Source organism: Phyllobates terribilis, unplaced genomic scaffold (genome assembly GCF_046119375.1).
Source record: "Phyllobates terribilis strain yellow unplaced genomic scaffold, ASM4611937v1 Scaffold_10__3_contigs__length_209671492, whole genome shotgun sequence".
NCBI lineage: Eukaryota > Metazoa > Chordata > Amphibia > Anura > Dendrobatidae > Phyllobates > Phyllobates terribilis.
This window is the reverse complement of record NW_027362770.1, coordinates 170,162,202-170,189,100: the sequence shown is the minus strand read 5'-3', so window position 1 is coordinate 170,189,100 and position 26,899 is coordinate 170,162,202. Positions and strand designations below refer to the sequence as shown.

General features: G+C 46.7%; 1 protein-coding gene and 1 pseudogene across 1 annotated transcript; both read left to right on the top strand.

The window, feature by feature from the left end:
- Positions 1–399: 399 nt before the first annotated feature.
- Positions 400–14,607, top strand: LOC141164070 (uncharacterized). The gene is made up of 3 exons (XM_073649229.1): positions 400–1,290; positions 2,037–2,132; positions 13,614–14,607. Exons 1-2 carry the CDS (start codon positions 400–402, stop codon positions 2,046–2,048), a joined length of 903 nt encoding a protein of 300 aa, XP_073505330.1. The 3' UTR covers positions 2,049–2,132; positions 13,614–14,607.
- Positions 7,389–26,899, top strand: part of LOC141164069 (E3 ubiquitin-protein ligase TRIM7-like) — a 42,485-nt pseudogene continuing 22,974 nt past the window's right edge.

Genomic DNA, 26,899 nt, shown 5'->3' with positions numbered 1-26,899 from the left:
CCTCATCTCCTTCTTTTTCATCACATCCATCTTGACTACTCATGCTGCAGAACTGGAGAAAGGATTCTCTTGTTACCACTTTACCTGGCGCTTCTAATACCTACAATTCCTACCCTTTCCCTCATCTCACCTCATCAAGAACTGTAAATAAATCTGTTGAATTCATCACTGGATCATCATTCCGGATTATCACGTGCAGTTCATGAGGAACAGGAGCGCAGGTCAGTGAGTTGACGCTATATGCCACTGCTTATAGAGATCCGTGTCACATCCCTCAGACAAATCTCGCCCCATGTACATAGGTGGCAGAATAGTAACAAGAGACCTAAGTCTTCAGTGTCTGTGTGCATATGCTTGTCTGCTAGCAAGTCTATGACCGTCCACCATCTTAGCTAAAGCATGTCTACAAAGGGCACAGTGGATCCCTCTGTGGGAGAAGCACATCATGTTCCTGACACCACAGATGTTCCAGGAGCAGAGTCCACACTTACTGCAGAGCAGGATGTACGACCCAAGCGTGTAACCAAGCCAACACAAAAGGTCAGAGAGAACCTGGAGACAACCAGGAATGAGTTCCCTGATAACATAGATCATTTATGGGGCAGAGTTGATCATTATTTAGCAGCTCTTCCACGTGCTAACAATGACGCAGCAGATTTAACCGCCAAATTAAAGAGTTTATCTGCCGCCTATGATCGCTACCAGAGACTGTCTGTTAAGTACATTGCATTCCAGAGGAACTGTGATATGGATGATGCCCCAGCAGAGCTGGCTGAAAGGGAGACTCTTCTCCAAGAAAAGACTGCAATAGTGCGAGAGGCCCAGGATAAGGCCGAACTCCGCATCGCACACCTCCAAGAGGTTAGATCACATCGTACAGCCTCGACCAAAATTACATCTCGGTCTTCCAGGTCATCTCAGTCCAAGAAGTCAACATTGTCTGACAAGATACTGGAAATCCGTGCATCTGCAGAGGAAGCTAGAGTAAGAAGCTCCTTTGCTAGGAAGGAGGCTGAATTAGAAGCCCAATTAAAAAAGCAGGAAGCTCAATTAAAAATGCTCCAAACAGAAAGGGAAGAAGCAGCAACCCTCGCTAAACTGAAGGTCCTTGAACAAGCACTAAGTCAAGATGCTAATATGGACTGCTTTATTCCAGGAGAAATGGAGGACCCAGCTGATCGCACTACAGACTATGTGCTAAAACATTTACCATCTGTACCAGCGCCACCTCCAATACACCACACGGATGCACCCGTAAGCCAAGAAATGTCGCCACCTACTGCCGACAAGGTAACTTCCAGCACTAACCCACAATTTAGGCCGCAGCCAGCAGACCCTATAGAGACTAAACCACAACTTAACCCTTATGCCACATCATTCCGTCCTGATCCGTCTCAGTCATATAAACCAGAGAACTTACATTCCCCAGGGATACCACAAGTTAGCCCTGCAACTATGACCGGGAGGTCGGACATGTCTGAATTCGCCAGATATATGATTCACAGGGAGTTAATAAACATCAGTCTCTCAAAGTTTGATGATTGTGCCGAAAATTATAGAGCCTGGAAATCGACCTTTCAAGCAGTAATCCAAGACCTTAATCTCACTGGCAAGGAACAACTAGATTTGCTTGTCAACTGGTTAGGTCCTGAATCAGCGGAGCGCATCAAGACAATAAGGGCAGTTCATGTGGACTATTCAGATGCAGGTCTTATTGCAGCATGGGAAAGACTAGAGCAAACCTACGGCAGCTCAGAAGCCATAGAGTCTGCCTTATTTAAGAAACTGCAAGCCTTCCCAAAAATAGCTAACAAGGACAATCAAAAACTGCAAGACCTGAGTGACCTGCTAAAGGAAATAGAATTGGCAAAATTAGACCCATGTCTTTCAGGACTGAGCTACCTTGATACTGCCCATGGCGTGATTCCAGTAGTTCTCAAGTTGCCAAAAGGCATGCAGGATAAATGGGCAGACCACGGCTCACTTTATAAAGGACAGCATAATGTGTCTTTTCCTCCCTTTTCCTATTTTTCCAGGTTCGTCAGTGATCAAGCTCGGAAGAAGAATGATCCCAGCTTTGACTTCACTGAACCTACTCCACCAGCTTTATCATCATCATCATCATCTACAAGGTATGATAACAATATCACCAAACGTAGAGAGTTAAGAAGCACAGTATCCGTGAGAAAGACTGACGTTCCACTTACTGCGCCCTCTTTTACCAAAACAAACGCTGTTGCTCCTAAAGCTATGGACAGTAACCGCATGTGCCCTATTCACAAAAGACCTCACCCACTTAAGGATTGCCATGGATTCAGGGCAAAGACTTTGCAGGAACACAGAAATACTCTCAAAGAGCTAGGGATATGTTACAAGTGTTGCGCCTCTTCAGACCACCTTGCTAAGGACTGTAAGGCTGTCATTAATAGTTATAATAATACTAGTTTTTATTTTTTATAGCGCCAACATATTCCGCAGCACTTTACAAATTTTAGGGGGGACATATACAGACAATACAGAATAAGCATATCTCATATCGAAAGGAGTGAGGGCCCTGCTCGCAAGCTTACAGTCTATGAGGAAATGGGGGAGACACAAAAGGTAAAAAGTACATATATTGTATAATGCAGCCTTAATATACTAAATAGGATAAATAATAATACATGGACTGGTCGTCAGCCAGTATGTGTACAGTCCTGACAGAGGCTATTAAGTACATGGTTGGTATGAACCTGAAGTTGAAGAAGATTTTAATATGGGGGAAAACTGAGACGGACAGAGTGTGTTTAGGCGATATGCCAGTCTAAAGAAATGTGTTTTTAGGGTTCGCTTGAAACTGTGGGTATTGGGAATTAATCGAACTGTCCTGGGTAGTGCATTCCAAAGAATTGGCGCAGCACGCGAGAAATCTTGGAGACGGGAGTGGGAAGTTCGGATTATGGAGGATTTTAGTTTTAAGTCATTTGCAGAACGGAGGGCACATGTAGGGTGGTAGACTGAGACAAGAGAGGAGATGTAGGGGGATACTGAAGCATGGAGCGCTTTGTGGGTAAGCGTGATAAGTTTAAATTGAACTCTATATTGAAAGGGCAACCAATGCAATGACTGGCACAGGGAAGAGGCATCGGTGTAGCGATTGGTGAGGAATATGATCCTGGCTGCTGCGTTAAGGACGGATTGGAGAGGGGAGAGTTTAGTAAGAGGGAGACTGATTAGTAGAGCGTTGCAATAGTCAAGACGAGAATGAATAAGAGCTACAGTAAGAGTTTTTGCCGAGTCAAAGGTGAGAAAAGTCCTGATTCTTGAGATGTTTTTGAGGTGTAGATGACATGAACGAGCGAGTGATTTGATGTGAGGAGTGAAAGAAAGATCTGAATCAAAAATGACCCCAAGACAGCGGGCTTGTTGCTGGGGAGTAATGGTTGAGCCACAAACGGAAATGGCAATATCGGGCACAGGTAGGTTAGTGGAGGGAGGAAAGACGAGTTGTTCAGTTTTTGACAGATTCAGTTTTAGGTAGAGGGAGGACATAATGTTAGACACAGCAGAAAGACAATCACTGGTCTTTTGTAGTAATGCAGGGGTGATGTCCGGAGCAGAGGTGTATAATTGGGTGTCATGAGCATAGAGATGACACTGAAAACCGAATCTACTGATTGTTTATCCAATAGGAGCGGTGTATAAGGAGAAAAGAAGGGGGCCTAGGACTGATCCTTGAGGAACCCCGACAGTAAGGGGAAGTAGGGAGGAGGAGGAGCCGGCAAAAGACACAGAGAAGGAGCGGTCAGAGAGATAGGAGGAGAACCAGGAGAGAACAGTGTCCCTGAGGCCAATAGTGCGGAGCATAGTGAGGAGGAGCTGGTGATCCACAGTGTCGAATGCTGCAGAGAGATCCAGGAGTCATTAAGTGCACTGAATGCAGTAGTGACAAACACATTACATCTATGCATCCCACACCAGCTCCACACAATTCACAACCTTCTGCAGCAACCAATCCTGCTCAAAAGCATGGCGGGGAGCCACAAGTTCCTGACCCAGCTGCAACTGCTGTTTCCTCCTCATGTATGGAAATATGTGGAGAAGGGACTGGTCCTAAATGCTGCGCTAAAGTATGTCTGGTCAAGGTCTATCCAGAAGGACAACCCGACAAGGCCTCCAAAATGTATGCCATAATAGATGAGCAAAGTAACAGGTCTCTAGCAAAGCCAAAACTCTTTGAGATCTTCAGTATAAAAGGACAAAAGGCTCCGTACACCCTCAACACCTGTTCTGGTCGTATTGAGACTTCTGGTAGGAGAGCCTCTGGGTACATTATCTCTTCAATCAAGGGGAACGTGCACATACCCTTGCCAACTTTAATTGAATGTGACCAGATTCCTGATAACAAGGAAGAAATTCCCACTCCGGAAGTCACGCTTCATCATCCCCACTTGAGGCACCTGACTAAAGAAATTCCTCCTCTGGACACGAATGCTGATATTCTAATCCTACTGGGGAGAGACATTCTAAGGGTCCACAAGGTGCGCCAACAATGCAATGGCCCAGGTGATGCTCCATACGCCCAAAGACTTGATCTAGGCTGGGTAATCATGGGCAATGTATGCCTGGATTAGAGTCACAAGGCATCCGAAGTCAACTCCTTTAAAACGTATGTACTTCGAAATGGTCGCACAACTCACTTCAAACCATGCTCTCATCACTACGAAGTGAAAGAATGGTTCTCTGACTTCATCCAAGAGCCTGACATCATTCCCACTCCCTATGGTGACAACTTAGGGAGAACAGTGTTTCGCACAACGCAAGATGACAACAAGGTCGCCTTATCCATAGAAGGCAAGGAATTTATTAAAATAACGGACAGTGGATTCTTCAAGAACTAATCTGACCGTTGGGTCGCTCCCTTACCCTTCAAGGGTACAAGAGCCATGCTTCCTAACAACCGAGAACAGGCCTTATCAAGGTTCACCTCACTGCAGAGAACATTGAGAAATAAGCCTGAAATGAAGGACCATTTTGTAGCCTTTATGGAGAAGATATTTCGCAATGACCACGCAGAGCCAGCTCACCCTTGCAAGCCAATGAAGAATGCTGGTATCTACCCTCCTTTGGAGTATACCATCCAAGAAAGCCTAAACAAATCAGAGTGGTGTTCAATTCAAGCGCCAAACATAATGGTGTATCTCTGAACGATGTTCTCCTCACTGGTCCCAACATGACTAATAACCTGGTGGGAGTGCTCATGAGATTCAGAAAAGAGCCAGTTGCCATTACTGCTGACATTGAACAAATGTTCCATTGTTTCATCGTGCGACAAGATCGCAGAAATTATCTCCGTTTTCTATGGCACCGAGACAACGACACCAGCAAGGAAATGGTTGAATACCGCATGAAGGTGCACGTGTTCGGAATCAGCCCTTCTCCTGCAGTTGCTACATACAGCCTACGTAGGACCGCCTCTGATGGTGAAGCAGAATTCGAGAAGGACGCCCAACAGTTCGTTGAAAAGGACTTCTACGTGGACGACGGTCTCAAATCCCTGCCCACAGCGGAAGAAGCCATAGATCTGCTCAAACGGACACAAGGTATGCTTTCTAAAGCTCATTTAAGATTGCATAAAATTGCTTCCAACAGTGCTGTTGTCATGAAGGCTTTTCACTCTAATGATTATGCTTCAGAATTCAGAGACTTGAATCTAGGTTCTGACAACCCACCAGTACAGAGAAGTCTGCGCTTGAGATGGAACTTGCTAAAGGACTCCTTCAGCTTTCAGGTTAGTGGTACAGAAAAACCATTTACTAAGCTTGGGGTTCTGTCAGTGGTGAACAGTCTATTCGATCCACTCGGGTTTGTTGCACCCCTGACTATACAAGGCAAGCTTCTGTTAAGGCAACTCTCAGAGTCTATTAAGGACTGGAACGCACCACTCCCTGCTGACAAACAACTAAAGTGGAAGTCATGGAGGGAATCTCTTTGTGCCTTAGATAAAATCCACATACCATGTTGTTATACTCCAGCATCTCTCTCCGAGTCAAAGGAAAGAGATCCATATATTCTCCGACGCCTCTACTGAAGCTATTGCAGCTGTTGCCTATTTGAAGGTTATAGACTCTAGCAATGAAGCCCATGTTGGATTTCTATTTGGAGAGGCTAAATTGGCTCCTAAACCTGAACACACCATACCCAGACTTGAGCTTTGTGGAGCTGTACTAGCCATCAAGATTGCAGACTTTATACAGAATGAACTAGCTATTCACGTCGATGACACAAGATTCTACACAGACAGCAAGGTTGTTCTGGGCCACATATACAACCAGACAAAACACTTCTATGTCTATGTTAGTAACCGCATTGAAAGGATCAGGAAATCCTCTAAACCTGAGCAATGGCAGTATGTTCCATCCCATCTTAACCCTGCTGACCTTGCTACTAGGCCAGTGTCTGTTGGTGCCTTCGCAAACTCTACTTGGTTAACAGGACCGGAGTTCCTTTGCGGCCAGTGTGAAGAGACTTCTGTTGAAGACAGCTTCAGTCTTCAGGATCCAGACGTTGACCCAGAGATCCATCCTGATGTCAGCCCCCCTATTGCCAAAGAGAAGGTTGGCTTGGGCTGACAGCAATTTGAACACTTCTCCAGATGGACAAGGCATGTTTGCGCCAACACATCAGGATCTTGAACTTGGAACTTTCAAGAAACTTTTGGACTACTAAAGACACTCATCTGATTGCAACCAGGAACTGTAACCACTGGATTACAATTGGGGTGGAGAAAGTTTGGCCTAGTGCGGCTTCTCCAATCCGAAGATGGACATCCTTTGGATTGCTTCAGGAACTGTTATAGACATTCATCTACCTCGTTTGTTATATGTTATTGTTGCATTGCATGCATTGTTTGTCTTTCAGGTTGAGGTATCAGGAGCCGCGCTGATACCGGGAGAAGACTGTGAGAATATTACTACCATCATTACACTTACACACATGATTCCTGACAGAGCGACAAATAACAACTGTGACCGGACTGGTAATTTAAGATCAAACGTTACATTCCTACAATATTGGTGTTTTCTTTAAGACGAGTATTCAGGAGTCATGTGCTGTGCGAATCTAGAATTATATTTATGGAGGGTCTTTTGTTGATACATTTCAACTTTTCAACTTTCATTTTTTTTGTGTTTTCTGAGTTTCTCCTATTAGTTTTTATATCAACACTTGAAAAATAAAATTCTGACGAACATATAAAAGCTGAAGAAATCAGGATTGAACATATATACACACATATATAAGGCTATAATGCAATATGTACATATTCATACATCATATTTAGAGGACTGAATACTGTTACAATTCTGTGGCATCCTGTGTCTACATAGTTGAACCCGCCCTTTGCTTTCAAAGTTTCCGAGAATTGTAGTTTCATTTCTTTCTTCCTCCGTCAGCCATGGCGTCTGCTGATCTGAGAGACGAGCTGCTCTGCTCCATCTGTTTATCTATCTTTAAGGATCCTGTAATGCTGAGATGTGGACACAACTTCTGCCGGGTCTGTATTGATCGTGTGCTGGATACACAGGACGAGTCTGGAGTTTATTCCTGTCCTGAATGCAGAGAAGAGTTTCCGGAGCAGCCGGCGCTGATGAGGAACATAAATCTTCATAATGTAGCAGAATGTTTCCTGATTACTCAGAAAGAACAAGAGGAGATCACCGGGATCTGCTGCACTTACTGTGTGGACTCTCCTGTACCTGCTGTTAGAACCTGTCTACACTGTGAGGCTTCTCTGTGTGATAAACACCTGAGGTCTCACAGCAAATCACCAGAACACGTCTTATCTGATCCCAGCACTTCTCTGGAGAAAAGGAAATGTTCTGTCCATAAGAAGATCCTGGAATATTACTGCACTGAGGACGCTGCTTGTATCTGTGTGTCCTGCAGTTTGATTGGGGAACATAATGGACATAAAATGGAGTCACTGGATGAGGCATCTCAGAAGAAAAAGAAAAAATTGAGTAATGTTCTGAAGAAACTGACCACAAAGAGAGAGGAGACTGAGAAAAAAATCTCGAGTTTGGGGGAGTGCAGGAGAAAAGCTCAAGAAAAAGCAGCTGGAGAAGCCGAGAGAGTCACTGCCCTGTGTACAGACATCAGGAGACGGGTGGACGACCTGGAGAAGAAGGTCCTGAGTGAGATCTCCAGGCAGGAAAAGGAAGAGTCACTGTCACTGTCTGCTCTGATCCATCAGCTGGAGATAAAGAAGGATGAGCTGTCCAGGAAGATGAGACACATTGAGGAGCTGTGTAACATGATGGATCCACTGACTGTCTTACAGGAACCAGACACCGATAACTTGTGTGATCCTGAGGTAGTCCCATTAGGGGTCTGATATTATTTACTTTCAAAGCAGTATCACCTCGGTTTGACAAGTGAATATTGTGTGAATCTTTCTCAACTTCTGACAAAATCCTTAGGAGACTGAACGCTGTTAGGTTCGGTCGCGGCAGGTGATCGAAGATTGGGTGGGGCAGACACCCATATATATATATCTAGTGTCCAAAGAGCTGCAGGCAAGAGCTCTCCTCCTTTCACCTAAACCGTTTCGGGGTAAACCCGTTCGGGGCGGGTGATCGAAGATTGGGTAGGACACTCACACAGATATACATATATCTAGTGTCCGGAGAACTGCGGACGAGAGTTCTCCTCCTTTCATCTGGCCGTTCGAGACTCCCGACGGGAAGGGGTGAAATAAAGTCAGTGAAACAGCAGCTGGGGTCCGGACTCATGCTGTGCACAAATTAAGGATCTTTTGTCAGTTGTAGTGATTAATCAATGTTTCCGTGGAGCAGAAAAAATTTGTCTCCCCTGCAGGAGGATGTGATGAATATCATGATCGGTCGAGAAGGGAAAAGATCTTTTAAGGATGCACCAAAGTGTTTAAGGTGTTACATTTTCCTGTGGAGGGGAGGCTTCAGCCTGTGTTGTGGGATGAAGGCATCCAGCAGCAAAGGGGTACATTAGTTGACTGTGGATTGTTGGAAGACGCTGAGAAGTTCAGGAAAGTCGCACATGAGATTTGTGATGAAGGATATGTAGAAATAGCGGAGGAGATGAAGCCTGGTTATTTCAACTATTTTTATGTAAAGAAGGGAAAATTATCTAGCCCTGTAACGAAGACTGGCTGTTTTGTGTTACAAAATGAAGCTGATGGGATAAAAATAGAGGCGGAAGTAGATTACCCTTCCCAACTTATGTGTCCACAAACCAACTCCGAAGCCCCTAAAGAAGCATCCCCTACCCCCACAAATGTAGCAGTACCCCAGCCCCTCAATCCGGAAACTGAGCAATTTTCACCTAAGGAGATTAAATACCCTACACTTCCCACTGGTGGCCAGCCACCATCATATAACCCAGGATGGTGTGAGACGTGCTATAATTGTGGAGCACACAGACCCGGTGCTGCAGCACCAGCCTTCCCATTACTTAACGCTGACGGTGGGTATTACAAACCATTGCCCCCACCTGCCCCCGCCATGGTCCACACTCCATTCAGAGAGACCCGGGGTCCACCGAATTCTACCCTATTCACCCTCTCCCAAACTGGGGGAATAGACCATGGACACGAGTATCAGGAGGTGGCGTCTGTTTTATTGAATGGTCCTTCAGGATTTTCCACTATGCTGAGAATAGGCATAGGGAGTATACCGCAACAGCAAGTTGGGATCATTGTAAATGCAGCAAATGTGAGACTACAGCATGGGGGGGGCTAGCTGCAGGAATATGTCGTCTTGGGGGTCCTGCAATACAAATTGCATCCAACGATTATATCCATGACAACGGTCCGTTAAGAGAAGGAGAGGTGATGGCTACAAGAGACGGACAGCTATCATGTCAGTATGTTATGCATGCGGTGGTACCAAGATATGATCCCCTGGATATACCCAGGTCACAACACCTGCTTACAGAAACAATCCAGAACACCATAGCATACGCATCACAGCTTCGTGCGGTCCCAACCCTAGCCCTGCCATTTATTTCCACCGGTATTTTTGGATATCCAAAACAGGATGCGGCCAAAATAATAGTCAGGACTATAAAGCAATACATTGCCACTCATCCAACTAAATTGAGAGAGATAAGACTCTTGGCCGTTGACAGGGATCTAGTCGATTATGCCGCTCAACTAATCGAACCCACGATCGGATCTGGTCTCCCCCAGCGTTTCCTTACCTCCGAGATCTCCCCTCAATCAGTACTCATGCTGATCTCCCCCCTCCCCCTGATTTCCCTCCACCTCCACCCCCTCTCACAAAGTTGGAGGAAATGGAGGAAGTGGGCCAGAATACCAGCCCACCCAAATATACCCCGTTCACCCCAGCACAGACGGATACTCTGTGTAATCATCTCCCGGATCCCGAACATTCCCCCACGACTTTTTACAGGGACATGGCCGCAAACAGGGAGATATATTCAACAACAAGGCAGGATCTTTTACACCTGCTCCGTGTAAAAGTCGGTGAAGGATATTATCCCATGATAGAGACTGCTATCCCATATAACAGAGCATTAGACTCCAATACGTATGAGAGTGGGGTTGACGTCTGTCGAGCCCTTAAAATATGGGCTCAGGATAAGCTGGCTGATCAATCTACTGCCCTCACAGATGTTACTCAAGAAAAGGGAGAGTCGGCTGAGAAGTTTTATGGGCACCTTTTGCAGGTCTATAAGGACCTTGGGTTCTCATTACATACTAAAACTCATTGCCAGCTGTTAGTGTCCACCTTTATCCAGGGTTTACGTACTGAAATCAAGGACGCGATATTGGCTGTACGGCCGGATGTTGAGTCAGCCACCCCAGGAGATGCCCTAAAAGTAGCAAAAAGTTTCCAGAAAAGTGTCGCCCGGGCAGCTTCTGCGGTTAAGCCTAAATCTAAACCCGCTGCAGTGGCAGTTGCTGCACCCCCAGTACCTGCAGCACAGTGTACCCCCTTGCAGCCCTTGCCCCCCCAGTATTCCCCCTTGCCCCCCCAGTGTCCTTCCGTAAAGCCCCACTACTACCCCATGGCAGTGCCTGATCAGCGAGTAATGTATCCCGGGAGAAGACCAGTAGTGAATTCCCGTATTCTGTGTTGGAGATGTGGCCAAGCAGGACACTTCCAAAGGGACTGTCACACCCCTGCTAGTCAATGCACCCCCAAGCCCCCCTATTTAGAAATAGGACGTCCGGCCCACGAGACTCACGAGAGAATGTCCATCAAGGCCAGTGTTAGCCTCCTCAAGCATCTAGCAAAACTGAATTGTCGAGTCTCAGCCTCGAGACTTCAGTTCTGCCTCGGTCAAGTGGTTTTCTTAGGCCACTGCCTTACTCAGGGTGCCAGACATCTCACAGAAGAAAGGAAGACGGCCATCTACCTGCTACCATTCCCAAAAGATCCCATAGAGCTGCAACGGTTCCTCGGACTATGTACATATTGCAGACAATGGATCCCAGACGCCTCACGTCTGATGCAGCCCCAATATGATGCATAAAAAGAAGACACTCTGGCTGATGTAAACAACAAGGACCACCAAGAACTGTTGCAACAAGCCTAAAATCAAGGATAATGACAGCCCCTGCCCTTGGAAATCCGGACTATGCTCAACCTTTCCATTTGTATGTCTCTGAGACAGGAGGACATGCAGCCGGGGTAGTCACGCAGAGACACTGTACAAAGCAGCGCCCAGTCGGGTATTACTCAGCACATCTGGACCCGGTAGCCACGGCCTCCCCCAGCTGTCTACGAGTGGTTCACACCACACAGCAGTTACTTGAGAAGACAGCGGTGGACATCATCCTTGGACATGAGACTCACATTTATGCCCCACACGATATTGCGGCTGTTCTGGCTGTACAGCAACCTAAACATCTGTCCACACAGAGACACCTGCGGCTGCAGTGTTCGTTGATTTTGCCAGAAAATGTGAAATTACACCGGTGCACCACCATCAACCCAGCCACCCTGCTACCAGCACCTGAAGGAGAGGGGAAAGAGGCTCCACCACATGACTGTCTGGAACAAATTACTGCGGAGTCAACTCCACTTGTTCTAGTGGGGGAAGTACCATTGGATGATCCAGAACTTACGTTATATACGGATGGATCCAGATATGTTGACAACTCTGGCAGGTTTCATACTGGATACTGGATATGCTATCACAACTGAAGATACATTGGTAGAGGCTGCAACCTTACCCCCGCCAAGAAGCTGGTCTCTGAAGTTGTTCGCCGGTATGGAGTTCCAGAAAATATCGAAAGTGATCAAGGACCAGCCTTTTCCTCATGTGTATATCAAGAAATACTTACCATGATCGGATCAACAGTGGCGCTGCATACTCCTTATCATCCACAGTCAAGCGGCAAGGTGGAGAGATTGAATGGCACACTGAAAAGGCAGTTGACCAAAATGATGCAGGAGACTACGGCCCAGTGGCCTGAGCTCCTTCCCATTGCACTTTATCACATACGCACCACCCCCATAGGGAAACACAAACTGTCACCCTATGAGATATTATTTAGGTCACAACCAGCTATAGCTAGATTTACCCCACAACAATTATCAGAAGAAACAGATTATGTTGTGCAATATGTGATTCAGCTTGCCAAAGCCTTAACTAACACCCATGTGTTAGTATCATCTTCTATTCCAGATCCAGCTGATGCAGAAGGTTGTCATACCCTCAAGCCTGGAGATTATGTATATGTGAAGAGGCATGTTCGGAAACACGGACTACAACCATTGTATGACGGACCATACCAAGTGCTCCTGACAACCCCAACAGCAGTAAAACATGAATTTTCTGAATATAAGTCTAGTGATCCAACATGTAGCAATCCGGATGTTGGATATTGTAGCCCCCTGGGACAAATGCCTTCATGGTGTATGTTATCAAATAACACCGTTTTTATCGATTTGGTACATAAATTAGTATTACAGCACTCTGTTTTATGGGATCTACCATCAGCCACATATTGGGTCTGTGGGAATAATGCGTATAAATGGCTCACAGTCGGAGTAGGGGGGACTTGTACATTGGCCCGGCTAACTCCAGCCACTTATCTTATTCCCCATAGTAAAGTAGATATGAGAGCCATCCCTCTTCATACCATCTATAAACGTGCCAAAGACAACACCCCACGCCCATCAGGAAGACTTCACTGATTACTTAGATGACCAGATTTGGAATATTTTGGAAGTAATTAATACTACTGTTGCAGTGCAGAATCAACTTATTATAGTGGCCAATCAACATACTTTAGTGTTGGACTATTTGACAGCAGCTCAAGGAGGGATGTGTCAGGTTATAGGCCCAGCCTGTTGTCACTTTATTGACCCCGACTCTACCATACGGTTAAAGACTAAAATGGAAGACATTAGGAAACTCAGGGAAGAGTATAACAAGCATAACGAATTGACCAAAGACAATTGGTGGTCTGATACGTTTTCCTTTTTAAATCCTGCTAATTGGTTAAAAGGGATTGGTGGATGGATTGCTGGAATATTACAAGGAGTGTTGCATATTGCTGCTTGCGTCTTGTTAATATATGTTTTACTAAAACTAGTCTTTTTTTGTATTCCTTTTTGCATGAGGAAAACCTGCCAGTCATCAGAGAGCAAGGAGGACGCTGTCAACCAACATCCAGTGCTACTATACACAGACCTCCCAGATATAACCAGCATTGAGGACCTGGATGACAAGAGAATGATGACCTTTACCCGCATGCCCCAACCAACCTCACGTCTGAAGATCAGAGCTTTATGATTATATCAACTAACAAGGGGGGATGGATATGCCGCGACAGCCTCGATTGGTAACTAGGGCACTAATTGGGTGAAGACCAATGTCCCTCAGGCTCAAAGCATGACCCTGGGATAGCACCTCTATTGTTGATAATAACATAATTTTTAGGGGGGAAAATGTAAAGGACATATTGATATTCATGCTATAGCAACTCCATTTTGTCTGCTTGTTTTAAAATCATGTTATTATCACTCCTTGCATAACATACATTCTTTCCTTCTTTTCTTCTGTTCACATGCCGCTGGCCGCGACCAATCAGCGATATTGGCGCCAAATTTAAACACCGCTCTGCTGATTGGTCGCGGTCGCCGGCCGTGGCCAATCAGCATTATTGCCGCCAAATTTAAACACAGCTGATTGGTCGCGGTCGCCGGCCGGGACCAATCAGCATTATTGGCGCCAAATTTAAACACCGCTTTGCTGATTTGTCGCGGTCGCCGGTCGCGACCAATCAGCATTATTGGCGCCAAATTTAAACACCGCTCCGCTGATTGGTCGCGGTCGCCGGCCGCAACCAATCAGCATTATTGGCGCCAAATTTAAACACTGCTCTGCTGATTGCGCCCGGTCGGCCGCATACATATTCTAGAAGACCCGATGCGTTAGAATCGGGCCACCATCTAGTATATATATAATCTCCCCCACAATACACCCCTTACTACAGATATGTACCCCAGTATTTATATACAATCAGCCACACACCATTCGAAATATAAAGAGATAAGCTCTGTGCCCCCCATTAACTATAATTTCTGGCACCCAATAAATATAAATGAATCAGTGTCTGTGACTCTCCCCCAATTAATTTCAACGCTATGTGAACATGTTGCGCTTTTGTTGTAGCAAATACGGAGCGTTTTACGGTACCAGCAAAGTGAATGGAAATCCTGAAGTCTCGTGCACACGCTGCTTATTTTTCCTTGCAGATTTGCAGCAGATTCAGATCTACGTAATGTCAATTGTTGGCGTTTTTGCAGCATATTTCACCCATTCTAATGAGTGGAGAAAAATCTGCAACAAAAACACCTTTAAAAAGCAAAGCAAAAATACATATTTTATGCAGCATTTTTCCAGCCAACACATCAGGATTTGCAGCCGAATTTTCTGCTGCAAATCCTGAATGTGTGAACATAGCCTTAGTTCCTGTCCTGCGTCCATCCCCACCCCCATTCATTATTAGTCCCTGATAGTGTCCTCTCTCATCTCATAATTCATAATGACGCCATCAGGGCCTTATAATGAATTGGCGGTGGGGGAGGATATTTAGTCCCTGACAGCGTCTTCTACCATCCCACAGTTCATTATGACGCTATCAGGGACTCTTGTTTATCAGAAGTACCTGAAGTCCCTCTTCCACCCCTTACTCCCATCCTAACCCTCCACTAACCCCCCTCATTGTCCTTTCGCTTTCACCTGTGTATTGCCCCCCTAGTGTACTGCCTCTCCAATGTATTGACCCCCCCAGTGTATGCCTGTCCACTGTATTGCCTCCCCCAGTTTATTGCTCCCCACTGTAGTGCTAAAAAAATGGCACACTCACTCACTTCCTCATAGTTCCCTTGCCGCAGCATCTCTTCCTTCATCTTGCTGGGATCTTTCTAAGTCACACATGTGCGTGTAGAGTGCTGATGTGTGCGCCTGTGTCACAGAGAAAGCACCGGGCACTAAGCTGAGGACGTGTTCCTGCGGCTCCGCTGCCATTGTCTACAGTAGGCAGCTGAGCAGCAGGACCGATCCCTGCCTGGCACATTACTTATGATGAGGGCAATCTGGCCATGGGCCCCCGGAGCCTCGAGCCAGATTACTCTCATTATTAATCGCCCTGCAAGGGCCCCCTCCACCTCCCGGCCCGGTGCAGCTGCACCAGCAATATGTCTACCCCTGATGCTGTGGCCACGACAAACTTCCCCGGTGACCGGTGTACATAGCTCAGTACAATATTCAAAGATATTCACTACTTTGGAACACACTTTAGGAAGAACTTTGTTTTTAGGTTTTTTTGTTTGTTTTTTTTCCCTCATAATGCAGAGGTTTTTTTAGGGTTTAGTGGATGGCCAAAAATCGTAAAAGAAAAATCATATATACGTTTTTCCTTTTGTTAATCCATTGAGTTCTACTATTTAAAGGAGATTGTCCAATAGCGCTGACTTATGCTTTGGGAGATGAGTGATACCTGCCGATCATGCACACGCCTCTGCAGATATGTGTAGATGCAATGTCTTCGGTATCACTGACCTCCCAAGGCAGAGATGATAGACAACCCCTTTTAAAGGGAAACTTTCACCAGGTTTATACTTGGGAGCATAGATTAGGGATAGGGACACTGATTCCAGCGATGTATCTCTCACTGAGCTGCTTACTGTACTTTGTTGATCATCACAGTTCTCACTGTTCATAAGCGCTAACTTGCCCCGCCTCCTGCTGATGCTGCCAATCAGAGATAAAGGGGTGGGGCTAGCCAGCACATCATCTGCCCCTGATTTATGCTGCCAGCATAGTGACATTACCAGACAGTGATGTTGTTCTATGTGAGAAGCTCGGCCGATAATCTGGGCTTCAAAATTGTCTCAGTCGTTTCATTTATCCATAGAGGATTTAAAATGCAGAATTTATTTTAGTTTTTTTACTTCTGTACTTGAGTGATTAAGGAAACTTAAAGTCTAACTTAACTTTAGCTCTTCTTTTATACTTGGGCCAAAGTAAACATTCCTTGGTTGTTTTCGAGAATGAATTACAAGTTTTCTAGTCGTCTACTTCTTCCTGTGTGTATCTACATCTAGCACGTCGTCTCCAGCACTGGGTCTTGTATCAGATGGTTCCGGTAATAACGCACCCGTATAAAGCGAATTCTATGTTACTGTATAACTGTCAGTCATGGACTTACAGTGCACATTCAGGTTGGAAATACTGGGGGATATGTATAAAAGTGATGTGTAAATCATAATAAAGATTCTAAAGATCTGAGGTTGTGGATTGTAAGTAATCACCTAGGCAGGTTAACGATGCAACAATATTTTATTGATCACATGCATAGTAATGCAGCAATTCCAGGTAAATGGCCAAAATACAGTTCTCTGAGTCCTTAAATTCCCAATCTGGGTTCAGTAGTTCCACTTGCTTTGTATCAGGCCATACTCTCTGTCTCCCAACTTTTGGTTGGCCCAGATTTCGTATGTCCAGCCTGTATAGTCTGTAGCCACAGTCCATGGTCCTCTAGACGGTAGATAAAATGATGAAAGCACAGATATCCAGTAGCAGAAGTCCTTTTAAGAAAGTGTAAATCCAAACGACATAATCCATAATGGTAACATGTTTATCCATTCATCCTTCCATGGTCTCCATCCTCTTCCTTCAATCCTTCCACGCAACTCTCACTAAAACATGACTCTCCTTTCTTTCCCTGGGATCAGTCCCCTCCCAGGTCAGAAGTGATCACCCTCCCCCTCAAGCATTCACTGTAAGCCAAAAAGCAATGAAGAATTTTCTAGAAGCCTTCATCTGAGACTGCCTGCTAGACCCCCTGTGGTGACGGCTCCACTGTGTCTCAATCCACACTCAGCTAATGAGACCATTTGCTGTTGAAACAATGGACTCCTGAGATAAAGATGAGATTAGTGGAATGTTGGACATTTTACAAGTGAATCTTACATACTGACAAGTAAGCAGAACTATATAAACATAACAAGTAAATCACTAATAATACACAATAATAATATTGACAAAAATGGTGGTCCGTTGCTGGAAAAGTATCATAGTCTTTAGTAAGTGGGCAGCTCCTCAGAAAGATCATATTTCCAAATGTTTAAATCGTGTCCATTACCCCACGTTTTAAAGCGATCTCGTCTTTTTATTTTATTTAACATTTTTCAAAAAGAAAAACTGCAATGAGTTAGTACAAGATGGATGTGCAATCAGATCAGTGATAACAGACACAAAATAGAAGTCGTATTATTCCAGCCGGCGAAAACATTTCCACGGAGCAGAAAAGTCTAAAGGACTCTCCAGCTCGATAAAACATCAAGACTGACCCAAGCCATGAGCAACATGCCGGAGTGCTGGTATCAGGTTCACAACACGTCAGGCTGAGATGTGGGAAGGAAAAGAACAGAACACAAATAACAAAAAAGGAACATAACAAGAATGGAATTTAACTACTGCGATACTTGAGGATCAAGGGGCAGGAGACCGTCCACCCAAAGACACCCAGATCTTTTGAAATTTGGATGGGTATCACTTTTTCTGAAAGATAACACTACTATTTCATAAGAGAAAGATAACTAGAGCCTTCCATCTGCCGATTGTGTAGGGTCTGTCAGTCGTCCAGTGGAGATCTATAAGGGTCCCAGAGAAGGATTTGATTGTGATGCTGCCACTGTTTTTCGTCTAACAACCCAAATAACGCCAGCTTGGGGTCACATAATATAGGGATTGACATTGATTGGGGATTAAATCTCATTGCACTCATCAATCGCGAGCCTGTCGGATCCAGGTGATTTATTTATTACCAATGTCAGAGGCTGCTAATTGCAACTCATCAGTAGTAAATGGAGCCTCCAGCACGTCCACATCTTCCTGAGATAATGTAGGGAATGTAATATTCGACAAGTGCCCCAGCCCCTCATCTACGGAGGTGTCAGTAGTAGATTTGTACATGGTAAAATAATATTCTCAAAATCTGGAAGTGATAATTCTGTAACTGAAAAAAGACAACTCCAGTAGGCTCAACTGACAATATATCTCTTACATAGTCTCCTTTATTATGTATATTGCCATCAGGGGTGGATTAAGAGTAGCAAGGGCCCCGGGCAGTTTAGAAGGCGTAGGCCCCCCCCCCTACACACACCTGATGTATCACGTGACATGTCACATGATCCCCTGTGATAGATCATGTGATAGTTCACGTGAAATTAATTTGGCACAATATTAATTATAATAATTGTTTTTAGGCTGTGTGCCCACTATGCGTTTTTTAAGCGTTTCCGCAGCGGCAATTCCGCTGCAGAAACGCTTAAAAATGCTTGGTAGAAGGTCTGCCATGTTCCCCAATGATATCCGCATGTGCCGTGCACATGATGCGGAAATTTCCGCTGCGGATTATCATTGCGGAAAAATCCACAGCATTACCAATTATCTTGCGGAAGCGCGGCGTTTTGGCCGCCATTGACTTGCATTGGACCACATGGAATCCGCATCACTGCATCTGTACATGCAGAATCCATGTGTTTCAATGTGCGGCTGGTACCCGGGTTTGGAGAAGAGGAGACTCTCCTCCGGACCCGGGTACCATAGAACCTGTAAAAAAAGAACAAAATAAAAAATAAATATTATACTTACCTTCTGATGGTCCCCGGTGTCTTTATCCGATGCGTCCTGGCTTGCCGACAGCTCACGATGGTCTGAAAAGGACCTGCCGTGACGTCATTTAGTCATGTGACCGGTCACACGACCGCTGACATCGGCAGGCCATCAGAAGGTAATTATATATTTATTTTTTACCATTCTTTTACGGTCACACTATATAAATCCATGCTGGTTGCATGGATTTATATAGTGTGATCAAGTTGTCAAGCACTTTCCAAGTGATGCTAAAATCGCTTGTCAACCCGCATGCGGAAATGCATGTGAAGAACGCTTCACATCCGGAAGTCCCTGGCAGGAAAAACCATTGTACAATCCGCATGCACAATCCGCATGCACAATCCGCATGCGTTTTTTCTGCCAGGGAGATGCAGAAACGCTCAAAAAAAATCCGGAGCATTTCTGCATCGTGGGCACATAGCCTTACATTAATTGTATGACTCAAAATTGAGCACACGTAGCCATCTATACACAGCAGGAGGCCGCACGTAGCCATCTATACACAGCAGGAGGCCGAACGGCGCCATCTATACACAGCAGGAGGCCGCAGGGCGCCACCTATACACAGCGGGAGGCCGCAGGGCGCCAACTATACACAGCGGGAGGCCGCACGGCGCCACCTATACACAGCAGGAGGCCGCACGGCGCCATCTATACACAGCGGGAGGCTGCACGGCGCCACCTATACACAGCGGGAGGCCGCACGGCGCCATCTATACACAGCAGGAGGCCACACGGCGCCATCTATACACAGCAGGAGGCTTCACGGAGCCACCTATACACAGCGGCAGGCTGCACGGCGCCACCTATACACACGGCGCCATCTATACACAGCAGGAGGCTGTACGGCGCCCCCCCCCCAGAAACAGCAGGAGGATTAGCGGCACCATCTATACACAGCGGGAGGCCACACGATGCCATCTATACACAGCGGGAGGCCGCACGGTGCCATCTATACACAGCGGGAGGCCGCACGGTGCCATCTATACACAGCGGGAGGCCGCACGGCACCCCCCCACCGAGACAGCAGGAGACCCCACAGCGCCATCTGTACTCAGCAGGAGGCCGCACGCAGTCACACACGCACACAAACATACAGACATATACATAGACGCATAAACACATTTGAAACACAAAAATACATATAAACAGACATCACACAATGATATGTGCCTGCACACACACACACGCACACGCACACACACACACACACACACACACACACATACAGACTCACCATCCCCCGTCTCGGCTCCAGTCCTCCTGGCTCCTGCTCCTCTCCGGTGGTAAGTAGCAGTGCAGGGCGCGCACTGCGTGACGTCACAGCTAGGAGACACGGCCGTGCACAGGGCCGTGTCTCCTAGCAGTGACTCGGCCGGGCCAGCACAGGGAAATTAACTGCTGCAGTGCTGGCCCGGTCGGAGAAGAAGCAGCGTCCGTGCGCCGCTGCTCAGGGAGCAGTTCGGGCCCCCCCCCCCCGCCACTGTCTGCCTGTATGTGCCGCGGCGCCGCACATATAATGAGGACCATCTGGCCATAGACACCCCGGAGCCCCGGGCCCCCTGGAGGTTCGGGGCTCCGGGCGGTAGCCCAGATCGTCCTCATTATAATCCGCCTATGATTGCCATCCCTTATTACACAGTGCCTTCTCTTGTTATGTACAGCTCCGTCCCTTACATATTGGATTATTTATAGCCCCCTGTCTTTATTACATACCGTCCTCTCTTGTTAGATATATAATGCAATGACGGCTGATGGAGCATGGGAAAGCTTCTTTTCTAATGGAGGAGCTGATGGACTGGTCTTCTGGTCACCGGGTGCTCCATCAGCAGTCATTTTATATATAACTAGAGACAACTGCTTAAAGAGAGTTTGCTGTGACTGACAAAAATAACAAGAATACGCTATGTAAGGGACAGCACTGTACATAACAGCAGAGGAAGCTATACAATAAGAGACGGCACCATATATAGCTAGGGAGGATGGTGCGTAATAAGGGAGGGTGTTATACATAATAAAAGAGGAAACTATATAACTAAGGATGGCGTTATACATAATAAGTGAGTACACTATATACTAAGGGACTGTGCTATACATAATATGGCTACATTCCTGCATCTGTGTGCAGTGTCGGTGTGCTGCCCGCTTTTACAGACGCATTGAGCATGTCCTATTCTGATCCTCAAAATCGGATTGGAACAGGACATTCTCTGACCCTCACAGATCTCATTCTCAGATCCGTGATTTTCACGGATGTGTGAATGAATCTATAAAGCTCTACGATTCCATGTGCTGTCCAATAAAAAAATCTGGCAGCACACGGATATTTCACACAAATGTGAGAATGCAGCCTAAGGGATTTTACAGATAACATCACTCCAAGTCACACAGCGCAGATACAGAATAATATTTACATCCAGGCATTTACCGCTGACATCTCATCTGATCAGAGTCAGTTTCTGCTGCTTCTTCTCCGTCTGTTCAGACCTTCATGTCGACATCTCCCAGCCACGACTCGTCTTGTCACGATGATCTCCAGCTTAGAAAATAGCAAGGTCACATATATTGTATATATACATGCGTTTCACCTGCACTGCACCCCTGAATACAGATATGTACCCCACCATTAATATACTATTAGCCACGCACCAATCAAAATATAAAGTGAAAAGCAGCACTGTGCCCCCCATTAACTATAATTTCCGCCGCCCAATAATATAAATTATTCAGTCTCTGTGACTATCCCTAATTAACTGTAAAGCTTTGTGCTCACGGAAAATATACAAGGCTTTACAGTACAAGGAAAGTGAATGAGATCCCTGAAGTCTCATGCACACATTACTTAATTTTTCCTTGCAGATTAAAATCTGCATAATGTCAATTCTTGCAGCGTATTTCACCCGTACTAATGAGTGGGGGGAAATACGAACCAAAAGCATGTAAAAAATGTGGCAAAAAAAATATTTTACGCAGCGTTCTTACTCCCAACACATTAGGATATGCAGCATAGTTTTCTCCTGGAAATCCTGAATGTGTGCACATAGCCTTAGTCACTGCCCTGTGTCCCTCCCATTCATTATAAGTCTTTGATAGCATCATAATGAATTTGGAAGTGGGAGAAGACATTTTCAGGTACTGAGCATCCTCCGCCACCTCATTGCAAGTCCCTGACAGAGTTTTTTCCCACCTTTCAATTCATTATAAAGTGTACTATGCACCTTACCCCCATCATTGCTGTCCCCCATCTTTGTTCTCCCACACCACATCTCAGTGTCTTCTCCCCCACCCTCATCATTGCTGTCCCACACCACCCCCCATCATTACTGTCCCACACCACCACCCATCACTGCTGTCCCGCACCACCCCCCATCATTTCTGTACCTGCACCACCCCCATAATTGCTGTCCCACACCATCCCCATCATTGCTGTCCCACACCACCCCCCATCATTGCTGTCCCACACCACCCCCCATCATTGCTGTCCCACATCACCCCCATCATTGCTGTACCACATCACCCCCATCATTGCTGTCCCACACCACCTACATCATTGTTCCTCCACACCACCTCCATCATTGCTCTCCCACACCACCTCCATCATTGCTCTCCCACACCACCCCCATGATTGCTGTCTAACACTACCCCCCATGATTGCTGTCCCACACCACCCCATCATTGCTGTCGCACATCACCCCCATCATTGCTGTCGCACACCACCCCCATCATTGCTGTCGCACACCACCCCCATCATTGCTGTCCCACACCACCCCGCATCATTGCTGTCCCACACCACCCCCCATCATTGCTGTCCCACACCAACCCCCATCATTGCTGTCCCACACCACCCCCCATTCTTGCTGTCGCACACCACCACCATCATTGCTCTCCTTCCATCTTTGTTCTCCCACACCACCTACATCATTGTTCTCCCACACCACCCCCCATCATTGCTCTCCCACACCACCCCCCATCATTGCTCTCCCACACCACCCCCCATCATTGCTCTCCCACACCAGCCCCCATCATTGCTGTCGCACACCACCCCATTATTGCTCCCCCCCATGACCCTCATCATTGATCTCCCCATCATCCTTATCATTTCTCTTCCCCCATCAACCTCATCATTGGTCTCCTCAAAACATCCTCATCATTGCTCTCCCCCCATCATCCTCATCATTGCTCTCCCCACCACACCTCAGTGTCCTCAGTCTCCCCAGTGTATTGAATAAAAAAAACACTTACCTCTCAGCCTGCTCCCCTGCAGCATAGTCCTCGCAGCAACTTTCTCTCTGATACAGGCATGTGCTGCATTATGACATCATCAAGCTGCATGAGTCTGTGTCAGACAGCGCCGGGCGGGCAGGAAGCAGAGGACGGATCCCTGCAGCTTCGCTGCCATTTTCTCATATAGACAGCGGAGCTGCAGGGATCGCTCCCTGCCCGCCGTGAATAATGAGGGCAATCTGGACATGAGCCCCCCGGAACCTCTGGCTCAGAGAAACTGGCCAGAATACCCTCAGTATTAGCCACCGTGCAAGGGCGCCCCTGCACCGCCGGGCCCAGGTGCAGTTGCATCGGCGGTATGTCCGCCCCTGAATGAGATTGTCCAGGTTTGGGGCTGAAGTCAGTCTATGTGATTGCAGGCTTGTGAATCTTCACAATACTCACAGTGTACACTGTCAGGATACTCCGGCACAGGGAGTGGGCAGTCATGTAACTGAAAGCTTGTGATTTGAATACTTCCGGCCACATTCCAACTAGACATTTCTGGACTCGCCCTATTGACTTGTATTGAGCGAAGCTACACAAGTCTAGTCAGCAAGTGATTGCATGTAAATCACATATTTGCAGTTAGGCCCCCCTCCCTCTCCTGGCACCGGAGAATCCTAAGAACGCTCACACTGCATGCTGTGAGAATTCACAAGTCTGTAGTCAGAATTTTTTTTATATTTCTATAAATATTTCTTAGATTTCTAGATATACTTGACATAAAACTACATCAGATTGTCACACAAGTACTAAAAGTAGATAAAAAGAACCAAATCAAATGAATTAGTCAAAATATTAGACTTTGTCATTTTTTTTTTTTTAAATGCGGATATTATCCAATATCTCACATTTGTAAATGTCAAAAGTATGTGAACCTTTAGGCTGGGTGCCCACGTAGCGTTTTTCAAGCGTTTATGCTGCGGAATTTCCGCAGCGTAAACGCTTGTGAAACGCTAGGTAATCCACACCCCATGGTCCCCAAGGGGATTCCGCATGTTCTATGCACATGCTGCGGATTTTTCCGCAGCGTTTATGCTGCGTACAAAAATCCGCAGCATGTCATTTAATTTTGCGGAAGCGCAGCGGAACTCCCGCCATTGACTTGCATTGAGACGCATAGAAACCGCGACTGAACATTTGTACAAGCGGCTTCTATGCGTCTCTATGTGCGGATGGTACCCAGTTCTGGAGGAGAGGAGACTCTCATCTAGACCTGGGTACCATTGTACCTGTAAAAAAAGAATAAAATAACAAATAAAGTTTATACTCACCTTTCCGAAGGCTTCTCTGAATGCCGGCATCGCTTGAGGACCTGCGGTGACGTCACAGTCATGTGACCGCAGGCCCTTCACCGCTCTGTCTCGCGATATGCTGGCATCCAGGAACCAGACAGGAAGCAGCGCTGCAGCCACGCCGGGGCCTCGGGGGTGAGTATAGCTTTATTTGTTTTAATTTTTACGGTTCACACTGTATAAATCCATGCTGTTTGCATGGATTTATACAGTGTGACCTAGTTGTCAAGCACTTTCCAAGTGATGCTATTGCCTGGAAAGCGCTTGTCAATCTGCATGCGGTAACGCATGTGAATCCGCATGTATTCTGCAGGAAAAACGCATGTACAATCTGCATGCATTTTTTCTGCCAGGGAGATGCAGAAATGCTGCAGATATTTTCTGCATCGTGGGCACATAGCCTTAGGATTAGCAGATAATTTGAAGATGGAATTTGAGTCTGGTGTTTTCAACCAATGGAATGATAATCAGGTGTGAGTGGGTGACCTGTTTTATTTGAAGAACAGTGACCTAGCAAACTCTTTCCAAGGACTTCAAAAGAAGAGTTATTGATGCACATCACGCTATAAAAAGTTACAAAACCATCTCTAACGAGTTTGTAGTCCGCCAATCGACAGTCAGACAAATTATGAACTAATGGGAGGAAATTCAAGATCATTCTTACCCTCCCCATGAGTGCTCAACCAATAACGATCATGGAAAAATTGAAAAAGAGAACTGTTATAGGGTTAATCCAGATAATTCATTGAAGAGGGTAATGCTCGCAGCATCGGGCTTGAATCCGGCGGCCGCGACCAATCAGCACAGCGGTTTTTAAATTTGGCGCCAATATCGCTGATTGGTCGCGGCCGTCGGCAGCGACCAATCAGCGTCGTATTAGTGTGGGCCCGGGAGCGGCGCTGCTTGTGCGGGTACTTCCGCTGCGAGCAGCTGGGAGATGACCGGCTGCTCACAGCAGAAGCATCCCGACCGGCGGCGCCGCTCCCCGGTCCTCCCTTCACACTTACCGTTGGGAGAGCAGCGGTCCTAGCCACTGATCTCCCGACGTTAGCCGCATAGGGGTCAGCGGCGCCGCCGGTCGGGGTCCTTCTGCTGCTAGCGGCCGGGAGATGAGCGCCTCGCGCCGGTCATCTCCCGGCAGCATCTCCGTCCCGCAGATGGCTCCTGCGGTCGAGGTCCTTCTGCTGGTAGCGGCCGGGAGATGAGCGCCTCGTGCCGGTCATCTCCCGGCTGCATCGCCGCTGACCTCCGTGTGGCAGATGAGCCACTAACGGCCGCCATCTATTTTCTGAAATCCTGCGTCGCTGATTGGTCCGGGATTTCCTGGACAGACAGACGGGAAAAGACAATTATATATATTAGACTAGATGGTGGCCCGATTCTAATGCATCGGGTATTCTAGAATAGGTATGCGGCCGACCGGGAGCAATCAGCAGAGCGGTGTTTAAATTTGGCGCCAATAATGCTGATTGGTCGCGGCCAGTGAACGCGACCAATCAGCAGAGCGGGGTTTAAATTTGGCGGCAATAATGCTGATTGTTTGCGGCCGGTGGTCGCGACCAATCAGCAGAGCGGTATTTAAATTTGGCGCCTCTATCGCAGATTGGGCACAGCCGGCGGTCGCGACTAATAAGCAGAGCGGTATTTAAATTTGGCACCAATAATGGTGATTGGTCACGGCCGCGACCAATCAGCAGAGCGGTGTTTAAATTTGTCGCCAATAATGCTAGTTATTCGTGACCGGTAACCGCGACCAATGAGCAGAGCGGTGTTTAAATATGGCGCCAATATCGCTGATTGGTCGCGTCCGGCCACTGCGACCAATCAGCGAAGCGGTGTTTAAATTTGGCGCCAATATCGCTGATTGGTCACGGCCGGTGGTTGCGACTAATCAGCAGAGCGGTGTTTAAATTTGGCGCCAATATTGCTGATTGGTCACGGCCGAAGACCGCGACTAATCAGCAGAGCGGTGTTTAAATTTGTCACCAAATTTGCTGATTGGTCGCGCCCGGCGGTCGCGACCAATCAGCAGCAACAGAGCGGGGTTTAAATTTTGCGGCAATACTGCTGATTGCTCGTGGCCGGCGACAGTGACCAATCAGCAGAGCGTTGTTTAAATTTGGCACCAAAATCGCAGATTGGTCGCTGCCGGCGGT